This window comes from Erithacus rubecula, assembly GCF_903797595.1.
Source record: "Erithacus rubecula genome assembly, chromosome: 15".
In the NCBI taxonomy this organism is placed as follows: Eukaryota; Metazoa; Chordata; class Aves; order Passeriformes; family Muscicapidae; genus Erithacus; species Erithacus rubecula.
Window position 1 is genome coordinate 7,619,727 of NC_136667.1, and position 22,926 is coordinate 7,642,652.

General features: G+C 37.6%; 1 protein-coding gene across 1 annotated transcript in view; it reads right to left on the reverse strand.

Annotated features, from left to right (window-relative positions):
* Window positions 1–1,224: 1,224 nt before the first annotated feature.
* Window positions 1,225–22,926, reverse strand: part of KLHL13 (kelch like family member 13) — a 32,859-nt gene continuing 11,157 nt past the window's right edge. The window contains 6 exon segments of the mRNA XM_079318882.1: window positions 1,225–2,770; window positions 4,314–4,427; window positions 11,317–12,112; window positions 18,239–18,435; window positions 18,679–18,811; window positions 19,979–20,120. Of these exon segments, the coding sequence (XP_079175008.1) occupies window positions 2,283–2,770; window positions 4,314–4,427; window positions 11,317–12,112; window positions 18,239–18,435; window positions 18,679–18,811; window positions 19,979–20,120 (1,870 nt within the window). The 3' untranslated portion in view covers window positions 1,225–2,282.

Genomic DNA, 22,926 nt, shown 5'->3' on the forward strand with positions numbered 1-22,926 from the left:
AAAAACCAAACCAAAACAAAACACCCTCAACATTGTGGCCATATACCAGCTCCTGGCTATTCAAGGCTCAGACACAAAACTGACATCCTGGCTTTAAGTCACTTCAGAATGGTCAGAACCCATGTAAAGCTTCTTCCAAACAGAAAATACCAGTGAAGATACCCACTTTTAAACACTGTGTCCCTCATCCCCAGCATACAAAGATCAGGATATATTTACATTATCCTAAAGGAATTGTAAGTCCTTCAAGTACTTTTCAGTTTAATTAATAAGAGACACCGAATATGGATTTTGGGAGATTTAAACTCAAGCAGGATATAAAATCTGGTCTCCGAGCTGGAAAAAAAATTAGTAGCATGTGACACTTCAATGACTGACAAATCCTTAAACGACAGAGCAACATTTCTCTATCCAGTGCTTTGCACAGCATAAGAAGATGCTTATAATAATTCTTAGGGTGATGAGTCAATTTATCTTCCCTGACCAGTTTCCAGGAGTATCCTCTGGTGCCACTATTCCACCTGCAACAACCTTGCACAGCCACGTGGAATTGAGACTTGAATTTTTTAAAGAGGAAGAATTGCTTTTGATTTTAACCAAAACAATTATGAAACCTAAAGTTTACACACAGATTTTGGTAGTGACTAATAAACTATACAAAGAATAAATATCAGTACTTCCAAAACTGACACCACAGTAACCCTGCTGCTTGATGCATCAAGCAGGGACAAAACAGAAATTGCAAAGTTCCAACAAAAGTCTATTAAGCTTTACTTGGTTGTTATTAATAGGTAACACAATAAGCTGGTTTAAACAGTTTTCCCCAGAGGATGCCCCTGTGACTGCATTCATTAGCAAAATGACTTGTAACATGATGGGAAGTTCAGAACAAGCACAATGGCATAATCAGAGCTGCAGTTTGTCAGCAGGGCACTGTATTTTGGAGCAGCTAAAAATTCCTGTGAATTTGCACGGCTGCACACATAAGAAGTTCTCCAAGAAAAAAACATTAAGACTGTTTTTTCACCAGTCCCTGACAATAAAATGAACACATCAGACCAAAATAGTTTCTTAAAAGTAGGTCAAAAGTACCCATTCATGATCACTTCTGCATTGGTTTCCTAGCAAATTCATCTACCCGCATGGATATACGTAATGCGTATCCTGGAGACAGTGAGGCAGAGGAAGAAAACCAAATACATTAATGAGGTAGCTTAGACTGGGTAACTGCAGTTAAAAGTTTTATTGAACAAAAGAAGGTAAAACGTGGTAGTCCAGGTTCACTGAGCAAAAGCAGCTCTCTTACTGAAGCTGCACTTTGTGCTAAATAACCTTATTAACTGAGACTATACAGAGGACACGTTATGCAAGTTATCTCAACAGCAAAGGAGAAAGGTAGATTAAATTTGATCAGATGGAACAATTTGGTCAAATTCAGTGGCTTAAGTTACTGTTTCTAGCCCTTAACTACCCATATTCAGTACAGCCATACAACAGAATACACAACTGCACTGAATTCCCATTGCTAATAGTGTGTGCTCCCATGCAAGTGGAAGCCAATTCCTGGAAAAAAAAACAAATTAAAAAACATAAACAGGTTTAGGAAGTTTTGTTTGAAGCATCGTTCAACTGACTCAGGAAAAACACTCAATATATGTAATAAAAAACTCCTGGCCTCTACAAGGTTTGCTCCTGTACAGTGCTATTATTTTAAAATTATTTCATTTCTTCCCTCTGCCTAAGAAACTTCATATGCTCTGAAAGCACCCACAAAGTCAGGTGGGTAAACAGATATGTCAAAAATACTCTGTGTAAAGAGGGAGGTAGCTCAGGCCCCTTGGCAACCTTCAGAATGTTCACATTGATGTGGTCTACCTACCCTTGCAATCTGCAGTCAAAAATGAAAGGAAAAAGGATTTCAACATGAAATTTAGTGACAAGTTCAATACAAATTTGACTCACTGGGCTCCCAAATGTAAGCTATAAGGTACCTCACACCCAACATACAACATTAATAACGTACCTAGTTCATACATTTCATAGACAATACCCTCTCATTTGTTAAACATTTGGCTCGGGCAAGTACATCCTTTTTTGTTAACCACTTCAGAGACATTCTAGGCCAAACAAACAGCACAAATAATTTCAAAGTCTTTTCTTTTTTTCCAGTAATTGTATGAAATGCTGTAGGCTAAGCCTAACAGAAACTACTGAAGAAAAACAATAGAGCCCATGATGCAGTGCAGAGGTGTTACTAGGACATTGTGAGTCAAGGGCTGGTTCTAAGGTGCTGACAGAGGAGACTCTCTAGACGGTGACCCTGTATTGTCCTCCGGAGGGAAAACTGTCAGAGTGCAGGCTCGGATGCCACCAAGGGATTCTGGAAGGTCAAACACTTTATGCCACTCATCTTTTTCTGGATCATACTTCTGAACTATTTCCACCATACACCGGTTATTCCAAGAGTATCCTCCAACAACATAGATTTTATTTTCAAAGACAGCAACCCCAACATCACTTTGCCCACGTAACATGGCGGCAATTGGAGTCCATTGGTCTAGAGTTGGTGAGTAATATTCACAGCTTAGAACATCATCATAATCACTTGTTCCTCTAAAGTGATTTCCACCAATAACATACAGCTTGTCTCCTACAGTACACATGCAATGCAGACCTCTGACTGTCGTCATCGGAGCTTTCTGAGTCCATTTGTCTGTGTCAGGGTCAAAACACATGAGTTCCTTTTGGAAAGTGTCATGGGTAATCCCCCCTAAAGAAACAAGACACGTGTTAGAGTAGTGCTCATCCTAACAAGCATTAAATAAAAAAATACATTTAACTGAAAGAATTTCATCTTCCTTAAATCTTCTTCACTCTAGCTTAGATTACTGTCACAGAAGTACTCCACTTCCAATGCCATTTGTTCCTTTAAATGGGGGTATGGACAGAAGCCACGTCTCACACTGCACCTCGCTACACAATTGAGGCTGGCAGATTAAAAGAACAAAAAACTATTAACTGTGCTTCTAATTTGCAAAATTATTTCTTTGTTTACATTCATTCAGTTTGCTAGTTTTGCTTCTTACCATGAAGAATCCATTTCCCTTTCAAATTTTGATACTATGCGTTTTAAGTATCATATAGTAGAATTTTCATCAACTTCAAGTGACTAGAGAGAAGACACACACTTCAAATATTCTTCAGTTAATAGTTACCTATGGTTCCCTCTACATTTACCTTCTCTACAGCTCCCTGCAAAAGCATTTGGAGAGGCTTCAGGACAAATGGAAAAGAAAAATCTGTGGGATCTACATGAAAAAAACAGAGCAGGCAGCGTATGCACGTGCCACGTGCAGTAAAACAAGCAAAATGGGGAAAACACAACTGACAACAGCACAGCAATTAGGAGCTCAATGGACTTGCTCAAAGAAAAGCAAGTACCTGTACCTTACAGTAAATTCTAAAGCAAATTGCTCCTAATCTACTGGCACAAGGCCCCCAAATCAAGCTGCTCCAGCACATCTCCCCACAAGTTCTGGTCAGCTAAGCAACCTTGTCCCACCTCCTGCCCTCAATCTCAGCTTAATTCTTAAGAGGACATTCTTTAAAACTTCAGTAGGAGAATAAAGGCAGTAATCTCTGCAGCAATCACTGACAGACAGATTGAATCTTCTTTAAAAATTGAGGCAATAGCAAATTTTCAGACAACCCACTTGGAAAAAAAAGGTAATTAAACTACAACCTCAATGACATACAGGACCAAGCATATTCCAAATAAATAAATGGTGAAAGTACAGATAGCACTTATATACTATGATTAACATGAGAACTCAGCCCATTCCATTACCTCAATGAAGGCAAATAATGTTCTTCAAAGCAATAAAATTTCCAATGTGTTCCAAAGTCTATAGCAAGGGTGTGTTAAATTGCATAGCTATATTATATCATAATATATATTATAAATATTTAATACTGTTATACACAGTTATAATTATATAGTATAACAATATTGTATTTCATTATATTGCTATATAAATTTACATATGTGGCTACAGAAAAGTTTATTCTGAATGGCAAAGTGAGTAACTGCTCTAAAATTCACAGCTATTCAATTACTAAGCATAATATTATCTACAATAATTTTGTCAGAGCCTGCAGTGTATGTGCTGACTGACTTCATATGAAACTGCATCACTAACGATACCATGGCAATCCCACTGCAACCACAGAGTAATTTGTACTGTCTGCTGCTGGAACAGAAGAAGTTAGGTAAGCAATTGTTTCACAGAGATGATATCACAGGTATGATTTACCTGAAATGTACATTAACCCCCCATACACAGTTCCAGCGTGACCATAGTGGGGTTCATTCATTTTTGCCACGTAGCTCCACTCGTTCATTCTGGGGTTGTAACATTCCACAGTGGCTGTTGGAGACAAAGGAGAGCATTCAAGTGTTGAAAGCAGCATGGCAGTTTGGTGCTGAGCTCAGTGCAGGGGCACAAACATTCACAGAGGAGGTGCCAACAAGTAACACCTCTCAGCTGGAGCAGTCTCAAGAGAATTATTGAGAACAAATGGGGTTGGAAAGGGCCTCTGAAAATCATCTAGTCCAACTCCTGTGGTAAAGCAGGATCACCAAGAACAGGTTGTGTCCAGCTGGGTTGCAGCATCAGCAAACTTGCTGAGAGAACTCTCTGTCCCTTGCTGACTAATTTTCTATTGTATTGTAGTGTTTTATTAAGGGTTTGCACAGCAACATACAGCATATGCAAGTCACTACAAAAGCCAAGCTTAAAAATTAATTTTTAAAAAAGAAACATCCCTGAATCTGGAAAGGAGATAAGCAGTGTCTGTGTTCATGTACAACTCCATTTGTGCCGTTCTCTTTATGAGCTGGAATGTTGGAATGATCAAGGGTTTTATTAGATCAGAAATCATGGAAGACAAGTGCCAAGTTAAGAAGAAACCCAGCACAGAATGAATTCCTGAGAAGCAAACCTCTCTCTGATTTAAGATGGGAGCTGCAGGAAAAGGGCATGCAACAAGCACTGTGAATACAAATAGAAGGCAGATTCAGTAATGGAGCAGCTCTAGGTACTGGCAGCCTGAATACTACAGTATGATAAGAGGGGCACAAGATCCTCAAAAACTCCATAATATAGTGACTTTATGATGCACAATTGTCAATAATTAAGTTATCTTAAAGACAAATTAAATCTCATTTTAAATAATTAAAGACTGCTTAATCTCTGTTGCATGTTTATGAACTATACACGGAAAAAATCAAATCTGTATTTAAAAGTGGCATTTTACTTGTTCTAGGACAAGGTTTTTGTTGAATCAAGGGTAGAAAAATCTGAGTCAGCTCTGTGGAATCAGTGATGATGACTTAACAGTGCAGGATTACACACCAACCAAGAGAGAAAATACCCTTAGAATCTGAGAAACTTGTCATTATAAAGGCAGAATCTAGTTAGTGTTAGTTTAAGCCTAATTACAGAATTATAGACCAGACCAGTAAAGAACATCAGACAGTAAGACTGACATAGTGAATATAAGGCACCTTACTCTAACTCAAAAGCTATTTTAAAAAGATCCTCTGGATCATTTTGGAAGAATATAGCTATGATCTCAGACTACAGAAAAAAATTCCTAGTCATGAAAAAATTAGTGTAGAGCACATTAGAGTGACCTTCTGAATGCTTTTCAGTTGCTGCATAACTTCCTTATTGTTACAAAACTGGATGATAATACCAATTCCATGCAATTGGTGGCTCGAGTACATGCACTGAAAATAGAAACTTCCAGTTACAATGTCAGAAATACTGTTTGACAGTCAGTTCAGCATCATCTAAGGCTGGAACTGAAAAATAAGTCTATTCTGCACATAAGAATTAAATTGTTACAGCAAGCTGGATTTCCTTCAGCTTTTCCCCACCCAGGAGCTGAACTTCAAATTTATGTAGAAAAGTGACAGTCCAGAACATTAAATTCATGACATAAGGCAAAACACACTAAATTTCTGGTTTTTTATAAACAAATTATATATGTTGACCTGCATGTATAAAATTATTAATTTCATTTTTTTGAAACTGCTTCAAAATAGAAAATGCATCTGGTTCTGTGAGAGTACCTCGCACAAGGACTCCCAGTTTTGCCATCTCAGGGATATATAAATTGGACAAAAAAATAACAAACCAATACAAAGTAACTAAAAGCCATGTGTGTTTGCAGTACTGGTGATATACCAAATTTTTGATTTAAAAATCTTCCCAATATATGGACAAGTTCCCAAGTCTACTCTAAGACATCTGCCTGAGTTGTTTGGGTTGTATTAATAAAGATAGAAATCTCCTCTTAAAAAAAATTGTATTCTTTTCCATTTGATAGGTTGCAGGCCTTCTGCATCCCATCAGGGACTTAGCCATAAATGCAGTGAATGCTGGAGACACTCTCTTGCCCAAAGGTAGGTACAGGCACAAAGAACTTGATTCCACAAATGACACCTAAAATTAAATCCGTAAGTTGTGTTCTGTGCAGTGCCACTTTGACATCAGCAAACCCATGCTCACTCTTGTAAACATATTTATCCATTCCAATATTCTTTTTTTTTAAAGGAAAGCTCCTTTCCACTTTGCTCTATATAGCAACCAGAAGCAAAGATGTGCAGAAGTTTCATAACCAGAAAGAAACAGATTTGAAGTAATTATAGCTGTGCTAGTTCCACCCTAGAGCAGCCCCATCCAACCCCCATTCTCTGCTCCTCTCCACCAAAACCATCCCTCTGCTGCTTTCACAAAAGCTGCATCCCATTCCCAAAGTGCTTCCACTCTGCACCGAGGGCAGGAGCTTGTATTTCCAGCACACCCCAAGGACATGAAGAGCAGAGGCTGTGCAAAGGAAGAGCAGAGCCAGCAGCACCCAAATGAACTTGACATTCAATGCTGGACAGTTTTATCTCACTCTGTATTTCAAACTGCATTTAAGAGAGAAGCCATAGCCAAAATCTCCCTTTAGCAAGAGAAGACAAAGCATGCAGAATCAGTGCCCATTACCACCATCACTATCACCGTGTTGTAAAGACATTTATCTGAGAAAGGATAATGCTGAGCCCAAGACTCATCACTTTCTGATGTGGCTTCAAAACTGCCTCAAACATTCCTAGTACAGCTAAAATACTGTCTGACACTACTTCAGACAAACTATTCCAACTCAAATCTCACATCCACTGTGCTCTAAAACCCAGCTAATCACTTTCCAGCTGAAAAACGCTACACTTCTGGTAGATTGATCTGTATACTTGTTTCCCTGTTACCTTGCAAGGTCATTCACCTTCTCTTTTAGCAAGATATTCCTCTGCACTGAAAAGAAAAAAAAAAATTCAAAATTCCAGCTATTTAAGGTGCCCATAATTTAAGACAGACATCTCTAGAAAACCTCCAGACAGAGCAGAGTTCACAAAACACTCTAAAACTGCTGCTTTAATGCACTTGAGTGAGAGTGATGGATTCATTCTTCTAACACCATGAATGATTCAGACCAGGCTTTATTTATGTTTAACAGTAGAACTTTTGATGTGTTCATTAACATAATCCAGGGAAGACAGGCCTCATCTTAATAGAACTAAGCAATCTCAAAAAGACACAAAGTTTTGGCTATCCCAAGGGATGTTCAGCCTGCACTCATTTTATAGTGCCATCTGTGATGCTATTTGAGGAGTATGCTGATATTTAACAGTTTTCTGTCAGTAGCTTCTAAAGTGTCTTGAGGTCTGTTACAGCAGCATTTAGCGACTCTGTGATCCAGGCTCTTAATTGTGTTACATTATTTCTATAATACAGCTTGTTCCTGTATAACTACAAGCTGACTTGGTTAAATAATCCTGACTAATTTAGTTCTAGCATAGCAAGGAGCCACTCCAAAATAAGCCTCTGCACAAGGTCTTCTAGTTCACACTCTGGTCTGATATTCATGATACTCCTCTGACAGTAAACAGCCCAAGTGGGTACTGCTGCACATCAATCATCAACATTTAAAATATATTAGCTATATCTTTATATAATTATGTACATGTACACACACTCACAGGGGAAGTTTTTACATAAACATGGAGAGTTCAACACCATAGAGGGAATCTGGAAAATAAACACCTTCCAACTTGATGGGCAGAGGGTTAAAAGCACAGGTAACTGGCCTGGCAGTTTTTTCTTTCTGTCTTTATTGCAGTGAGATGAATTAATCTGTGGTTTGATCACAACCCAACATCCCCTAAAGTGCTTAGGAAAAGCTCATATATAAAAATCCCACCATCTACTTGAGTCTATCAACAGCAGAGCCTGAAGTATCTGGAAAACACCTAAATGCACCAGTTTTCTACTACTTACACACACAGCTCCTGCCATCATCAAGCACCACAACTGAACTCTTACAATGAGCTACAGACATCTACTTGTCAGAAGAGAGAAGAGAGATTCCAGTGCTCAGCTGGAATCTGCTGATGTGCTGAGCTTCACAAGTGTCTTTGTGAGCCACACCTGGTTTTCCCTTTGTCTCTTTTTCCAAAGTCCTGGTTTTTGCACACCTGCCTTTCCTCCTCATGCTCAAGTGCTGCTCTCCTGCCTTCTGGGAATACCTCTGGCAGGTACCTGCCTTGACATTTAAAAGGAACTAACCAGAATTATCTACAATCCTTCCAGGAGTGGTGCTTAATTCTGCACAGCCCTAAGCTGTCACAGGGTTGAAAAATCTGAATTATAATATCATAATTCAGGACATTTAAAGGATACATTTACCACATTCCAGCACATGTACCACGCACGTGGAAATTCACTCATCCTGTCCAGTGAACCAAACTTTTCTCAGTGGCATGCACTGGTAAAACAGCAGCTCATTATTACACTAAAGTATTACAGATGTAGAAAGTGGCATTTACAAAGTTCTCAGAAGATTAAACATCTGAAAACTGTTTTGAGAAGGTTTGATAGAAAGCCTCAAAAAGTATAATTTTTATTCCTCTGAATGTCAGTGGGAAAAAAAAAAATCATTTTAGTAACTTTAATCCTTTGGCCATTTTCCATAAGAGCCAATCTTCCAGAAAGCTCAAGTCAGGTTTCAGGATTTTTCCTCTCTAACAACAGACTGAAATTAGTTTGAACCCAAGGGCAACTTCTTTAATATCTGTCCAACACACATTTGACCTTCTCTTCTATGAAAAGACAGAGTTTTTCTCTTCTGAACAGAATGGGAAGTTTAAGCTGGATTGCATCTTCCAATTGTCAAAGATTATGAAAGAAATAGGAAAATGGAAAGTGACTCACCTCACAATTAACAAGGAAAGAACCTGAAGCCCTAAATCAAAGCATCAGGCAGCTACAATATTTAGCATTTAAAGTGCTATTCCCACAGACTGATCCAGTGGCATTTTTCAGGTCTGTGCAAATTGCTACAGGATTTTAATGATATCTTTACAAAGGAATTTTAGATAGGTGATACATTTTGTATTTTAATTAAAGAAAGCAGAAGAGTTGAGGTCAGCAGAACAATACTGCTTGATCTAATTTAATGTAACGCTGTGCTCAAAGCCTCCTTCACACTCCAGGTTGCACTGGCTTAGTGACAATATTATTTCATATTGATTTTGTCAGACTTGCAATTTTTTCACTGACATTTTTATAACCCTACTCTGTTCAGATTGTACATTGCACAAGGTCAGCAATCTGATTATCTGCTATTAATTCATACTGTTAGAAAATAGCTCACTGAAGCTCAATATCAGGTTTCCTGATATTCAAAGATCAATACATGTTAGTTTGTACATAAAGTATTTTAGAGGATATTGAGATTGTTTAGGATATATTTTTAGGTAAATTAAGTGCTACACAATAAAAAATTCTGAAAACCTCAGGATCTGCATCAGAAAATGGCTGTCTAGTTATTGCTAAGCAGTTTCTCTTCTTTGTGGAACAGGAGGTATTTTTAAAGGTCCCACTTCATGAAACGTTGGAATGGATTATAAATTTTTAGCAAAGCCAGGCCACTTTTGTGTGGTGGAAGCAGTGGACAGTATGTTTTCTATGAAAATTTGCAATGTGACAATGAATTAAACCTGTGTATTTGAATAACAGAGATGCAGGAATTTTAAGACAGATCCTGCAGTGCAAATCAAGTTTTGTATTGTGTTTCAATTAAAAACGTTTCTCACTGCACTTAGAGATATCTGTGCATTTCTGAAAAGCAAATCTTAGTAGCAAGAGGAAAAAGCCACAAAGGAACAGCTGAATATTGGGCTGAAAGCAACAAACTAAATAATGAGATGTTATATCTGGTTTAGATACAATACTATGCTCAACGTCCAAGCACAACCTGTGACATTTTAATTTTAAAACACAGGCAAATTTACAGTTGAGTCTCCTACTCCAGACTTGACTAAATGCTAACCACCATGGCTTTGCACAATGCAAAGGATGAATATGGGTCATCCTCTGCAGACTTGTTATCTCCTGGAAACAGATATGACAGGTTTTTCTTCTGTGTTTTTGTTTGGGTTAGTTGTTTTGCTTTGTGTGGTTGGGGGTTTTTTGTTTGGTGGGTTGTTTTTTTTTATTTGGGTTGGGAATTTTTTTGGTCAAGCTAAATTAAATGTCATTTGCAAGGGGGGAAAAGATGAATCATCAGGTCCCAATCATTCAGTCTTTCCTACAAATAAGTTACCTGCATACTCACGAGATCATAGGTGAAATATAATATTTTTAATAATCATAAAAAACATCAGAATATCTGAATCTCACTAATCTGTGAGTGAAACAAATCACACTCATTAGACTAAATTTAAAAAAAAAAAAAACCAACCCCAACCACACATCAAAAAACCCCTTGTCATTTCAAATGCTATTCCAGAAAATTTGTGTCTTTTAAAATGTAATGTTCATTGAACAGTGAGTTTCAGCTAGAGCCATGTATTCCTTAGGAGTGGATTTTGTTTCTCAGCTGAAGTAATGATTAATTTTTTCTTTTTAAAACTGCATTTATATTCCCCCACACTTACACAGGAAGACATACATGAAACATATATATGTTTCATGGTAAAGGCCAACACACACGCATCAATACACAAGACATACGTATTTAGAATTTGTTTTTGTGGGATCCATTCTAAAATTAACTTCTAATAGTACCCAGACAAATTTCTGCATTGGTAGTATTTCCAGAAATCAGCAGCACTGCAATGACTTGAGCTTGTTTCTCCGCAGCCATTTCCTGGCACAGGGCAGTTGCAGGCCAGCACAGGCAAGGGGCTGCTCCAGGAGGACTCACCTAGCTCACCCGCCGCATTCCGACCCCCGACTGCGTACAAATGTCCTTTGAGGGCACTTAGGTGGAAGAAGGTCCGTTTCTCGTTCAGAGATGCCACTTGCATCCACTTGTTGTAGCGAGGATCGAACCTGAACACCGTGTCGACCGCCGTCTTCCCCTTGGTGTCGTAGTTGCTCTGGCCGCCCACCACGTAGAGGAAGTTGCCGATGACGGCGATGCCGTGCTGGTAGCGGGGCGCGTCCATGGGAGCCAAGGACTTCCACTCGTGGGCCTTCTCGTCGTACATGCGCAGCTCCTTGCTGACCACCAGCTGCTGCCTGAGCACTCCCCCCAGCGTCACCAGGTGCGTGCTGTCCGAGCGGATGGCCGTGCGCTCCGACTGCATCACCGGCTGCATGTACGGCATCATTTGGTAATTGCTGGCTTCCAGCAGCAGGTTGACACAGGTGTTGTCAGTTCTCATGAAGTCCACGGTCTGAACGTAGTTGATAAGATCCTGGGGTGTCATCAGGGGGAACCTGATGTTTTTCATGAGCTTTGCGGCGAACTCCATGCGAGGCTCCTCGTAGCGCAGCCAGCGACACGCTGCCTTGAAGAGCTCGAGTTCAGTGCAGTGCTTAAGGCTATTACTTGAAAGCACGAAGGCAAGACGTTCAAAGGGGAGTTTCACAAATTCACCAGTACTTAATAATGCGGGGAAGTTCTTCAGGATGAAATTATTAACATATTTATCCACTTCTGTGAGATTGTATGTGTTGGCAATTCGCCCAACCTCAACACAGTTTTCCAACGAAACCTATTAAGTAAACAGAAGAAGGAATCAAAACACTTTCTTAATTTGGTGTCTAAATGATCATGTAAAATTTAATGAATACTGTAGAATCAGCAATATTTCAGCATTTTGTAGTGCTCAAGGTGATTTACATGTGAGTAAATATTCAATGCAGTATATATATTCATGACTGCAAGGGGAGACCCAATTTATTCCTTCTTTTGAAGAAAGAAATGAGACAAGTAACAAGCAGATGGCATATATTATGTCAAATACCTTATACAATGATGAGGCATAGCAGTTATATAGCACTTCATCTTTGAAAAGCTCTGAAAACATCTTTGTAAGAAAGACACGTAGAAAATAAAGTTAAGGGAGAGGTGATCAGCCCAAGGTTACAGAGAACAAAACAAAAGTCTCCCCATTAGACATTTTCTGACATTAGTAAAATTGTATTCACTTAAAATTAAAGAGAATGGCATAGTTAACCCCTGCATGTCACATATTTCAGACAACTTATATTTACAGTGTTCAATCTTGTGAATGCATTCTTTTAAAACAAAACTTTATCTTTAATAAATCAAGACAATGTTCCTACAGACTCTGTTCAAAATTAAATACATGTCAAAAATAAGACAAAGGTAGTGATTTTAGTTTATACTTCATTTTCTTAAAAGGTGAGCCTAGGAGGATTTCCCCTAAAAATACTCAGCTCATTAAATGCTTTAGCAGTATGGATCACACCCTAATTTAACTCAGTATTCAAGTGACTGTATCTTGATAATCATCTGTTTTACACAGTAGCTGCTTCTACCTTTTTATACCTTTGGCTTCTGAATTTCTAAAGTCATTTTGACCCAATGCACAGGGAGGAAGGAACATGTCAGGTATGGGACACAACTTCTGGTGGGTTTTCAGTGAACCCAGTCAGTTCATTTCAGGAAGCTCTCTGGTACATGTGCCCATCAAGTCACTCAAATGCTTCCTGCAGGGAATTGCAGCTTTTTAGCATTCAAACCTTATTCCAACGCTCACTTCATTTACACGTGTTCTAGTCTCTGTGCCTGTCAATCCTCCTCAGTGTCAACCATTTCCAAAACTTTGTGATTCTCATTACATTTGTAATGCCAGAAGAATTTAAGCTTATGAATCTCACAGCTATTTTTTTTAAAGATTGAGGACTATGACCCAGCTGGAGCCTAAGAATTCAAAAATCAACAAACAACCTTCTGATCATAACAGAAATCAGAAGATTTTAATACCAATTTTAATAATTCAATCTGATTATTGTCCTTTAATACCAGACTATTCAAGTGCATAAAGAGTACAGGAATAGGAGATGCTCTTAATTCAGTAGAAACTGATCTATCTTGCCCTAGAGTTAAGATCCACAGCATCCAAAGTCTTCATTCACACATCCTGAAACGCCTACTAATCCTGTAATCAGGTCCTAGCTATAAAATGAAGGTGCAGCAGACAGGAGTTCTATTTGTGCTTTATATACATGGAAATAATTTTTTATATTACAAGACAGACAATATTTTTTACATCAAAATACAATCCCACCAACTAGCAACAGCCTATAAAATATTCTGTGACTTGGTTTTGAGGATCAGCATCAAACAGGTTGCCCAGAGAAGCTGTGGCTGCTCCATCACTGAAGTTCAAGGCCAGGCTGGATGGGGTTCTGAACATCCTGGTCTAGTGGAAGCTCCCTGTCCATAGCAGGGGGTTGGAATTGAATGATCTTTAAGGTCCCCTCTGACCCAGGCCATTCTATGATTCTAATTTATGTACATTTCCTTTTATGTATTTAATTTACATAAATTAATTGCGTAATGGAAATAATAGCATACCATAAATTATGGAAATGAAACAGAACATTCTTACTTCTAAAATCTCTTTCAAGCTGCATTCCAAAATAAAGCAATGGAAAAATCACCTTAACAAACAACTGTCTTCCAGTATACCACAAATCTTAAATCTTGCTATATAGTTATGTATTTAAAAATCACTTTGGAATACATTAACTGGCACCAAATTAGAGAGATGCAACACTTCCTCCACATCAAAGTAGGCAGGCAGATGATATTGCATACAGGAAAGGCATGCTTGAACTTAAAAGATCAAAGCAAAATCTGCACAGGTTCTGTACCACTGGCACATGTTCAGGATGCAATGAAGTATTTGGAACTATCACTGACTGGCTGCTCCTTACCAAGTGCTCAGAGTGCATTGAGTTATGTATTACCATAATTATGTTATACTGTAAATCTATGCAACTGAGCATATTCCTGGACTTCTTATGTTTGAGAAATTTATTGACACATTAACACTGTTAATGACTGATGAACATGACATCAGCAGTTTCCAGTCAACCCCTGATTCTCGGAAAATTTACTTTATACTGTCTTTATTAATCCACTGGGACTGTACTGCACTCAGGGTTGTTTTTTTAATCTATGATTGCAAGTACTTCCCATTATGCTTATGACATTGTGCACTATGTTTGACTCACTAAAATTCCACCACTCACCTCAAATCAGGGTGATACCTAATATTGTCTTAGAGGTTACTTTTCTTGCAAAATTACTATTACCCTCTTTACTGTGCTATAAGATAATAATCAATGTACCAAACTAAATTATATTGCGAAGACTTAAAAGTCATAAAAATATATATTCCAGAGATGCTTAAATCCTGAGCCAAAAAATAATCTTTCAGCAAAAAGAAATGCTATACCTACATCTATTGGAATATTCAAAACTGGACAGAGTTCAATACAATAATGTTATTGAAATAAATACTTCAGTTACCCAAACATTGGGGTTTAGTTTCTTTGGTTTTGTTTTTGCTTTGGCTTTTTTTTTTTTTTTTTTTTTTTTTTTACAAATTAGACTTATGCTGTGGTTCTGTGTGGATCTGTCAATCAGGAGCACTTCAATGAAGAGAAGGAACTGCTGCTCTGGAAATCCCACTGAAGTGAACAGGAGGAATGGAAATGTCAGGTGAAAATATAAGACTGTACAGTGTATCCAAAAACTAATAAAAATATTCACAAGGAAAGAGCTAAACAGCTAAGCAGCTCCACAAGGAGTTGAGAACTTCATTTAAATAAATCCTATTTTGACTACTGAGCAGAGCTGCTCACTCACATTACTCATTGTAATTGCTCATTACAAAGCAGAAGTTGCAGAAAACACTAAAAAGCTTTTCAAAAAAAGAAAGGTCAAGCACAGCACCGTGTCATGCCAGCCTGAAAAACCCAAAGCAAAAGCCAAAGTACTTTCTTGAGAAAGCAGTTCACTTAATTCTTTGAAATTTTGAAGTAACTCTCAAAAACTGATTATGAAATATGACAAAACTGGACACAGCAAAATGATCACAAGTATGAGAGCCCTGGAGAACAGCTCAGGAAAAGTAACATGCAGAGAAAACCAAGTCCCAAGCCCTCAAATCAGGTATCTAACTTTGTTTTATTTCAGTGACTCTTAGACACTGAAGCACTTAATGCAGAGCTTCAAAGGGTTAAAGTTTAAAAGAGCAAAGACTCCTGAAAACCTCAGTTTTCCTGTGGTTTTCCATTGACAGAAGCCCAGAAAAAACAGTACAGAAATTTGACCAGCTCAGAAACAGAATCCATTGTACCCCTACAACACAAAGTCAGAATCCTTTGGCAAGTGTCAGAGCTGGTGCAAGGGTTAAATCCCATGCTCCCATAAAACAGATTAACCTGCTCCATCCTCAGATAACCAAGTTCATTTGACAAGACAACTTCCAAGTATTAAGCCCTTAATATTTGACTATTTCCTAGTAGTCAGAAAAGTATAAAACACCAAATTATAGAAAGAATATATTATTTTTCCAGGTACATCAACAACACTAATTTTCAATGTTTGGGAATGTTTTCTTTAATTACAGTGTAGCAACCCTTTCCCCATTACCCTGTGATTTTCCTAAGTGCTGTAATTCTTGGGTAAATTTCTCATCTTTCTCCATTTTGTACACTGCTGCTACTTTTGCAAAAATCAGTATTGTGTCTAGAACTCACTACTCTGAAAGCATTTCCATGGCATTTTGATGAATTTTAATTACATTACAGCTCAGTTAGACATGAGCATGAGAGTAGCCCTAGTCCATTGTGCAGCTCTAATTATTTAAAAGCCATAGTGACAGTAAGACTGAAAACATCTTAGGAAGTATTCCATTGTTTTTCTGAGAGCCTGTTTGGTTGCAGAGCAAAGATAATCAAGGTAATGGGCTACTTGACAGCAGGGCTGTAAATGCAGAGGAAATAATAAAACACTTTAAAGTCAGCTACAACTGATACTATTCTTTGAAGGTCTCATTATTTTTGTCACAAAAATTAAGCTGTTACCTTAAGCTTCGGTTTTTCTTCATAAATATTTCCAATACCCTCTTATGAAGTACTCAATTACATTATGCCTTACATAAACTGACTTCTATAATCTCTTTAATAATGGACTCCCCAGACAATTCAAAGACAATTAAGTATTTGTCTGAAATGGTTACCTCAGCTCTCAAGCCAGCTAACTTCAGTAGAAATAAGCTCAATACTTGCTCAGAATATTCATTTAAATTACAGAAATGCTCCTTTGAAAAGAAGCTCATTTGCTCACCAACTCTTGTTTCAACAAATTTAGAAGTAAGGTCATTCCAAAATTCTTTATCTAAGGACACTAAGAACATAACTAAGATAACAGAACAACCTCAGTTTTGTAGTTCCTCTATGGCTATACCATAAATGAAATTATCATCTTAAGCATCGGTCTAAATGAAAGAATTCCCCCCCAAAAAAACCCCAATAAAATTAAGAGAATTGATAAATTCTTCCTCATTCTTTGAAAATGCAGTATCAAGCAAGACATTTCAGAGAATGAGCATTTTCAAAAATAACTGAATTTAATATGAAAAAAAGTTATTTCCTTAACAAAAAACAAACAAGCAGCTGCCCTACCTAGAAAGGGGAAAGGGCAACACAGTATCCCAAGGGTTCAGCTCCCATCAGAGGGAGCCCTTTTCAAATACCTGATTCAAAACACCACCAAGACCTTTTTTCCAAGTTGGCATTTATAGTAATGTCAAACCTGAAGAGGCATCATTTTGGAGAGTGAAAAAACACTGAGCAATATAAAATAGGTGGGGTAAGATTGAAGAGTATTAAGCTTAAATAGATAATTAAATGATAATTAAACATTTAGCACAACATTAACAGATGTCTGGTCAATTAGAAAATACTTCCAACTAAAAAGTAAATTTAAAAAATCAAGGCTAAATATCTCTAATATATCATATAAAACAGATTGCCATTATTACCAGTTTGGAATCCTCTGGTTTGCATAAATCCTGGTACATATTTTCAGTTAGGGAGGTCACATTTCTAAGCCTGTACTCTGCAGAGCAACAGGAATACCTGCTCCTTTATTTCTCATTAGAGAATCCAAAAGCTGAATTCCTAATAATTTTGCAATGTGTGTGGAACACCAGTCTCCCTGTTAGAGTTTGGGTTCTAGTGATGTATATAAGCATTTAACATCAACATTAGAAAACCTCCAGGAAACATTAGAAATAACTGCAGGGTGTCTCTCCAGGCAGAGGTGCTTTGACAGCACAGCTCTTGCACCACTGCTGCTCTACAGCCCCACAGATCCTCACTGCTGGCAGGACAGGAGGGCAAGGAAAGGCAATGGGGGATCCCTACCTGGGAATTGCTGTTTGCTGTGTTTGAGTCAGAGAACAGGTAACTGCAGCCCACTGAGATGGAAGGGCTGTAACTACAGGAATGAAGTAACTGAAGCACAGCTAATGAATGGAATGCTGCAAGCAGACTAATGCTAGAGTGAGTGCAGCCATGCAGGGAGCATGAAACATCTCATATCAGACGTGTAGGGGAAGAATTTTAATGTGGTAGAGCACTTGTATCAAACTCATACTGTACATAATGCCCAGAAGAAAACCAGGTTTTTCAAGGAAACTATAAGGTAAATTTGTTCTCTGTGAATTTAAACTATGAATAATGGCAAGTTTTAGACATAATTTTGACTATTATGTAAGTCAGTGTCATTACAGAAGAAAAAACAAAACTTAATACCAAAGCCTTCAACATAAATGGGAAACAAATCATCTTACCCCAGAGATAAGAAATACTTTACAGAAGTCCAAAACAGGTAAAATCTGCAAAAAACTGGCAGCTTCCAGAGTGTCCTGAAGGTTGTCCATGTTAAGGGAAAGTTTTGCAGTATAGATGAAATCAATGATCTTCTTTAGGCCTATTTTGTTCACACCATGAAGCTTAATGCACATTAAATCCTGTTCCTTCATTCCTCCTGAAATAGACATGAAGGTAAATGTATATGATCATGGGGTTGAAATTACTTCATAAATTTAGAGATTATTAAAATATCATTTTGAAATTTAATTTTAAAACCCTATATGCAACAGCAGAGAGAGATGTTCAGCCCACAGTGTTTGCAATCCTGGACTGATTCACACACAGCACTGAACTTGTGTTTGAGTGTCTGAAAGAGCAATTTGGAGACAGCAGTACAGGGCTTTAATGAAAACACCACCTGTGAACATGGCCTTGAAGTAATCACTTGCAGAAGCCATCATAGCTCTGTGGACAGGAAACACCTCATCACCATCTCCAGGAACAAGTGTCACATCACAGAGCAAACCTTCCACTCGCAGCTGGTCAAAGCCCTGCAGGAAAAGCACAATGCAAAACATCCCTTTGATTTGGGAGCAGAGTAGGAATCTTTCATTTCCCTCATGTAAATATTTCTTTACTTCTATGTACATGTGTACTGTAGGTCAAAAAAAGTGACAAATAATTTGTCATCTTAAAACCATTATCTGTAATATATTCAATGATTATTATTCATTGAAAACAAGCAGAATAATCACTATTTTCCAGATACAGCTGATGAATGCAAAGTACACCAGGGCTAAGAAAGTAGCTTTATTCAAATAATTAGGTTATTTTCAGGAAGGAGTTTCTTTTGTAAGCTTTCACAATAGCAGTTCTTTCAGGTAGGAACTGCTATCTTTTTTGGACCTACCTATTCTGGTGACATTCTAGATATGATTCTGTTCCACAGCAATTTAAGGGGTTCTAACAGGCAAAAGTCTGTGGCCTAAAAGGAAAGCTGTTACCTGGTTCTATGATTACCAAATTTGTTACCAAAGCTGACATGCTAAAAACTCCAAAATAAACTTTCATTATATCTCTGATCTCCTATAAATTACTTATAACATTTATCTGTAATAAAAAAATTACTGTCATCTACAGCAGCATTCTAGAGCAAGATTGCCTCCAAGGATGGGCCCAGTTTTGGATACTGGAGGATGAAATACTCTCCTCCTTCATTCACTGTGGAACAAGCAGAAGCTCAAACATTAAACATTTTCCTTCAAACTGGTATTTTTCTAATACTAGCAAGAATGCAAATATTGGCTCTACAGATGTTCTACCACACAGTCAGACCCAGGACAGGGCATTACACCAAACCTGGCAGGGCTCTGCTGTCCTGGGGACATGCCTAAATTAAATAATGATATTTCAGCAAGCTTCTTTGATACAGCTGTCACCATCAGAGTTTAAATGTTGTTACCTCTTAGAACTTGAGAGTGGACTGGGATATGACCCTAGGAAAAGGCCAGGCTTTGTTCCAAGCTAATGCTAAAAGTTGCACCTCTATCTCAGAGGAAAAGAAATCCCAAGCAAGTCTTGCTTGTGGGCATTGACAGCACAAGAACATGAGAGTTTTGGAGGCTTCATAGACTGATAAAATCTATTGAGTGGACACATTGTTCAGAGCAGCCAAATTCTCAGTACAGCTCAATACAGGCACAAAAACATTGAATTACCTGTAATACCACAGAACTGTGAGTATTGCTGGTGAAAAATCTTGTGGTTCCTGTCTTTGAAGACTGCAGATGGGCAGAGACGCCCATATCGCTGCTCCCAAGAGACACTTTCATATGAGGATCCTCCTCTTCCACCAGAGATCTAAGAAAATTGGAACACACAAACCTTAAGACCAAACTCACTTTCATTCAGTGATCTTTTGTTCTAAGCCCACAGTCTTCTGGGATGAAATGTAACAGCACAGAGGCTACAGGAAAAAAAAATCAGCAGGAATCAGAACCAGTCCTTAGTGGTTCCCTTCAGCTAATTCAAGAAAATGAAGCATTAACAGTCTCTACAAAGGCAGAACTACTTTTTGGCTAGTAAGTTTTTCCTTTTCCTTCTATCTCCAGCTCACTGATTTAGACACTTGCACTCTATATTATTTCTACAATCCAGTATTGTAGGATGTTTGTAGAGGTTTCCTGGTTTCCAAAATCAAGCATCTTAGCTTCTCCTTGGCAAACTGGTCAAACACTGAAACTTCAAGTGTAATATGAAAGAAAGTATTTTCATTCTTACAGCTTGCATTACCTCATTCATGCATGACTATTCATAATAGAAAGTGTACATCCTGGAGTTTCAAACTGCAGTTTTAACCTCTTTTTGAAACACACATTTAGAATTCCTTTAGGACATTATATCCAGTGTTTTGCTACTATGCAGGCAAACACTTGATAATTTTAATTTAAGATTTGATTCCAAGCAATTACTGTCCAAAACTAGACAGGACGTGTCAATTTTAGGTAGAATTGTTAAAGAATTACTGCAGTATTATTAGCCTACTATTTTAATCTTGAGATGAATATTAGGTTACATATGAGAGTCTAACTCTGCAAACCTGAAATTATTGTAGAATGCAAATCAAATATTTCTACAGAAGTATTAACAACAACTAGTTTCTGTAAATTTTGTGATCTAATGTTCTACCTATGAGCCTTTATAGAGGTATAATGAATATGTACACAATTTTTATTAGCAAACATTAGCTATTAATTCACAGAAGAGGGCATCTCCACTGTTAATCAAGACTATATCTTAAAAAATTTATAGCTATTTGATGCCATCATCGCAAATTTCAGATACAAAAAGTTTCCCAAATTTTAAACATGCAGGTTAAAACATTGGCCTTCAAATTAGTTTCAGAAATTACTTTAAGTAACTTTTTGATTATGATCACTATGTAAGGACAAATTTTGGATTTGTGGAAGAAAAATAATTTTCATAATTTCCTTTTTAGAAAAGATATTTGCCCCCACCTTCTTTGGGTACAAAGACCATTGTAGAGCACTTTCTGAAACTCACATATTCCCCTCATGGCATCATGTGCCTTGTTCAAACCCATGAGTACAAAAGGTCAGCTAGGAAAACATATTCAAAACAAATTCACCATTCAACAACGTACATGGGTTTGGAACAGTGAGATTTTATACACACAGACATAACATTGTAGGAACAAGGGTACATCTAAACAGCTGTGACTTCTAATGTACTCAGCTGAATCAACTAATGTGGATGAACTGCAGCATGCAGGATTTGTGCTATTTTTGAAACACAATTATTTCTATTTTATAAAACAAATCTAAAGTAATTTTAACAGTTTCTAGGGTATACCTTAGAAAAGGGCTCTCCAGACTATCTCTGCATCCAACAAACACGACTATGCAACAGAGCAGCAAGCAATTGCTGGCTCACAACCCAAAATATTTTTTTTTTCACTCAGTTCTAGGGTGTTTTGGGTTTGGTGGGTTTTGTCCATTTTAGTTTTCATACAATAGCATGGAGGCAAATCTTACATAATTTCAAAGGACATCCAGTCTCTAAATTTATACGTCTAAGAAGAAACACAAAATAATGTGATGAGACTTTTATGCGTGGGTGTGAAGAACAACAGATTCAACAAGCATGAATCTGACTCTTCTCTCTTGAAACATCTTCCCAAAATGTCAGATCAGATAGATGTTACATGAAGGATTATTTAAAATACTTTCTCTGAACTCAGAAGAAAATAGCAAGTGAACACATCATTTAAAATCATTATGAAAAGAAACAGACAAGTAAACCAACCTTCCTGGCTGTTTGGAGTGGGCTTTTTACCATGTTTGCCACATCACTACTTGACTTCCTGACACACAGCATAATTCATAAGTTTTACAAATTAAGGCAAAGACCTTGAGCGTGATTGATTTATTCCAAGAACAGCTGGGAAAATGGAAGCATTTTTCTGAACATGACACACAACTTCCCACAGCTCTGTTCTCTACAGGTCATTCTCTATAGAACACAATGCTTAGCCAAAAGTGCACAGTCAACAGAGGATAAAATAAACCTTAAAATACTTGCAATACCTAAAAGTAGACATTTGACATGCTGTAAGTGTGGCAATAAGGAGTTACTTCTTCTACCTGATTTTCCATACATAATAAGCAGTTTTCTATATCACACACATAAGCTCAGCAGCTCACCATCTGAAGCTCTTTTGCAAACGAAATTTTCACTATTTCTCTTCCAAATTTGCTGTTATGTATAGACAGAAACTTGCACATGTGAATGAGGCTTTAAAATTGCCAAATTCACACTATAAAACTTCACCAGGGTATAACTTTCACAATTCTAGTCCTAAACATTAACTTGGCAATGTATGATTCCATGTGAATAAAGACAAGCAGGTTATATTAATCCTATATGGCTAAACAACTATGAACAAAAAAACCAAAAATTGTGATGAGTTTTTTTTTGTTTGTTTGTGGGGACTTGGGGATTTTTGTTTGATTTGTTGTTAAATACACCACCTTTCCAACCTAGAGCTTTACAGATCTGGAGGGCTGAGTACCTTCTCCCTTCTGCAGAAAGTGACATTCAGGAGCTGGGCTTGGCAGAAGTTCCAAAGCAAGTCAGCAATAACACC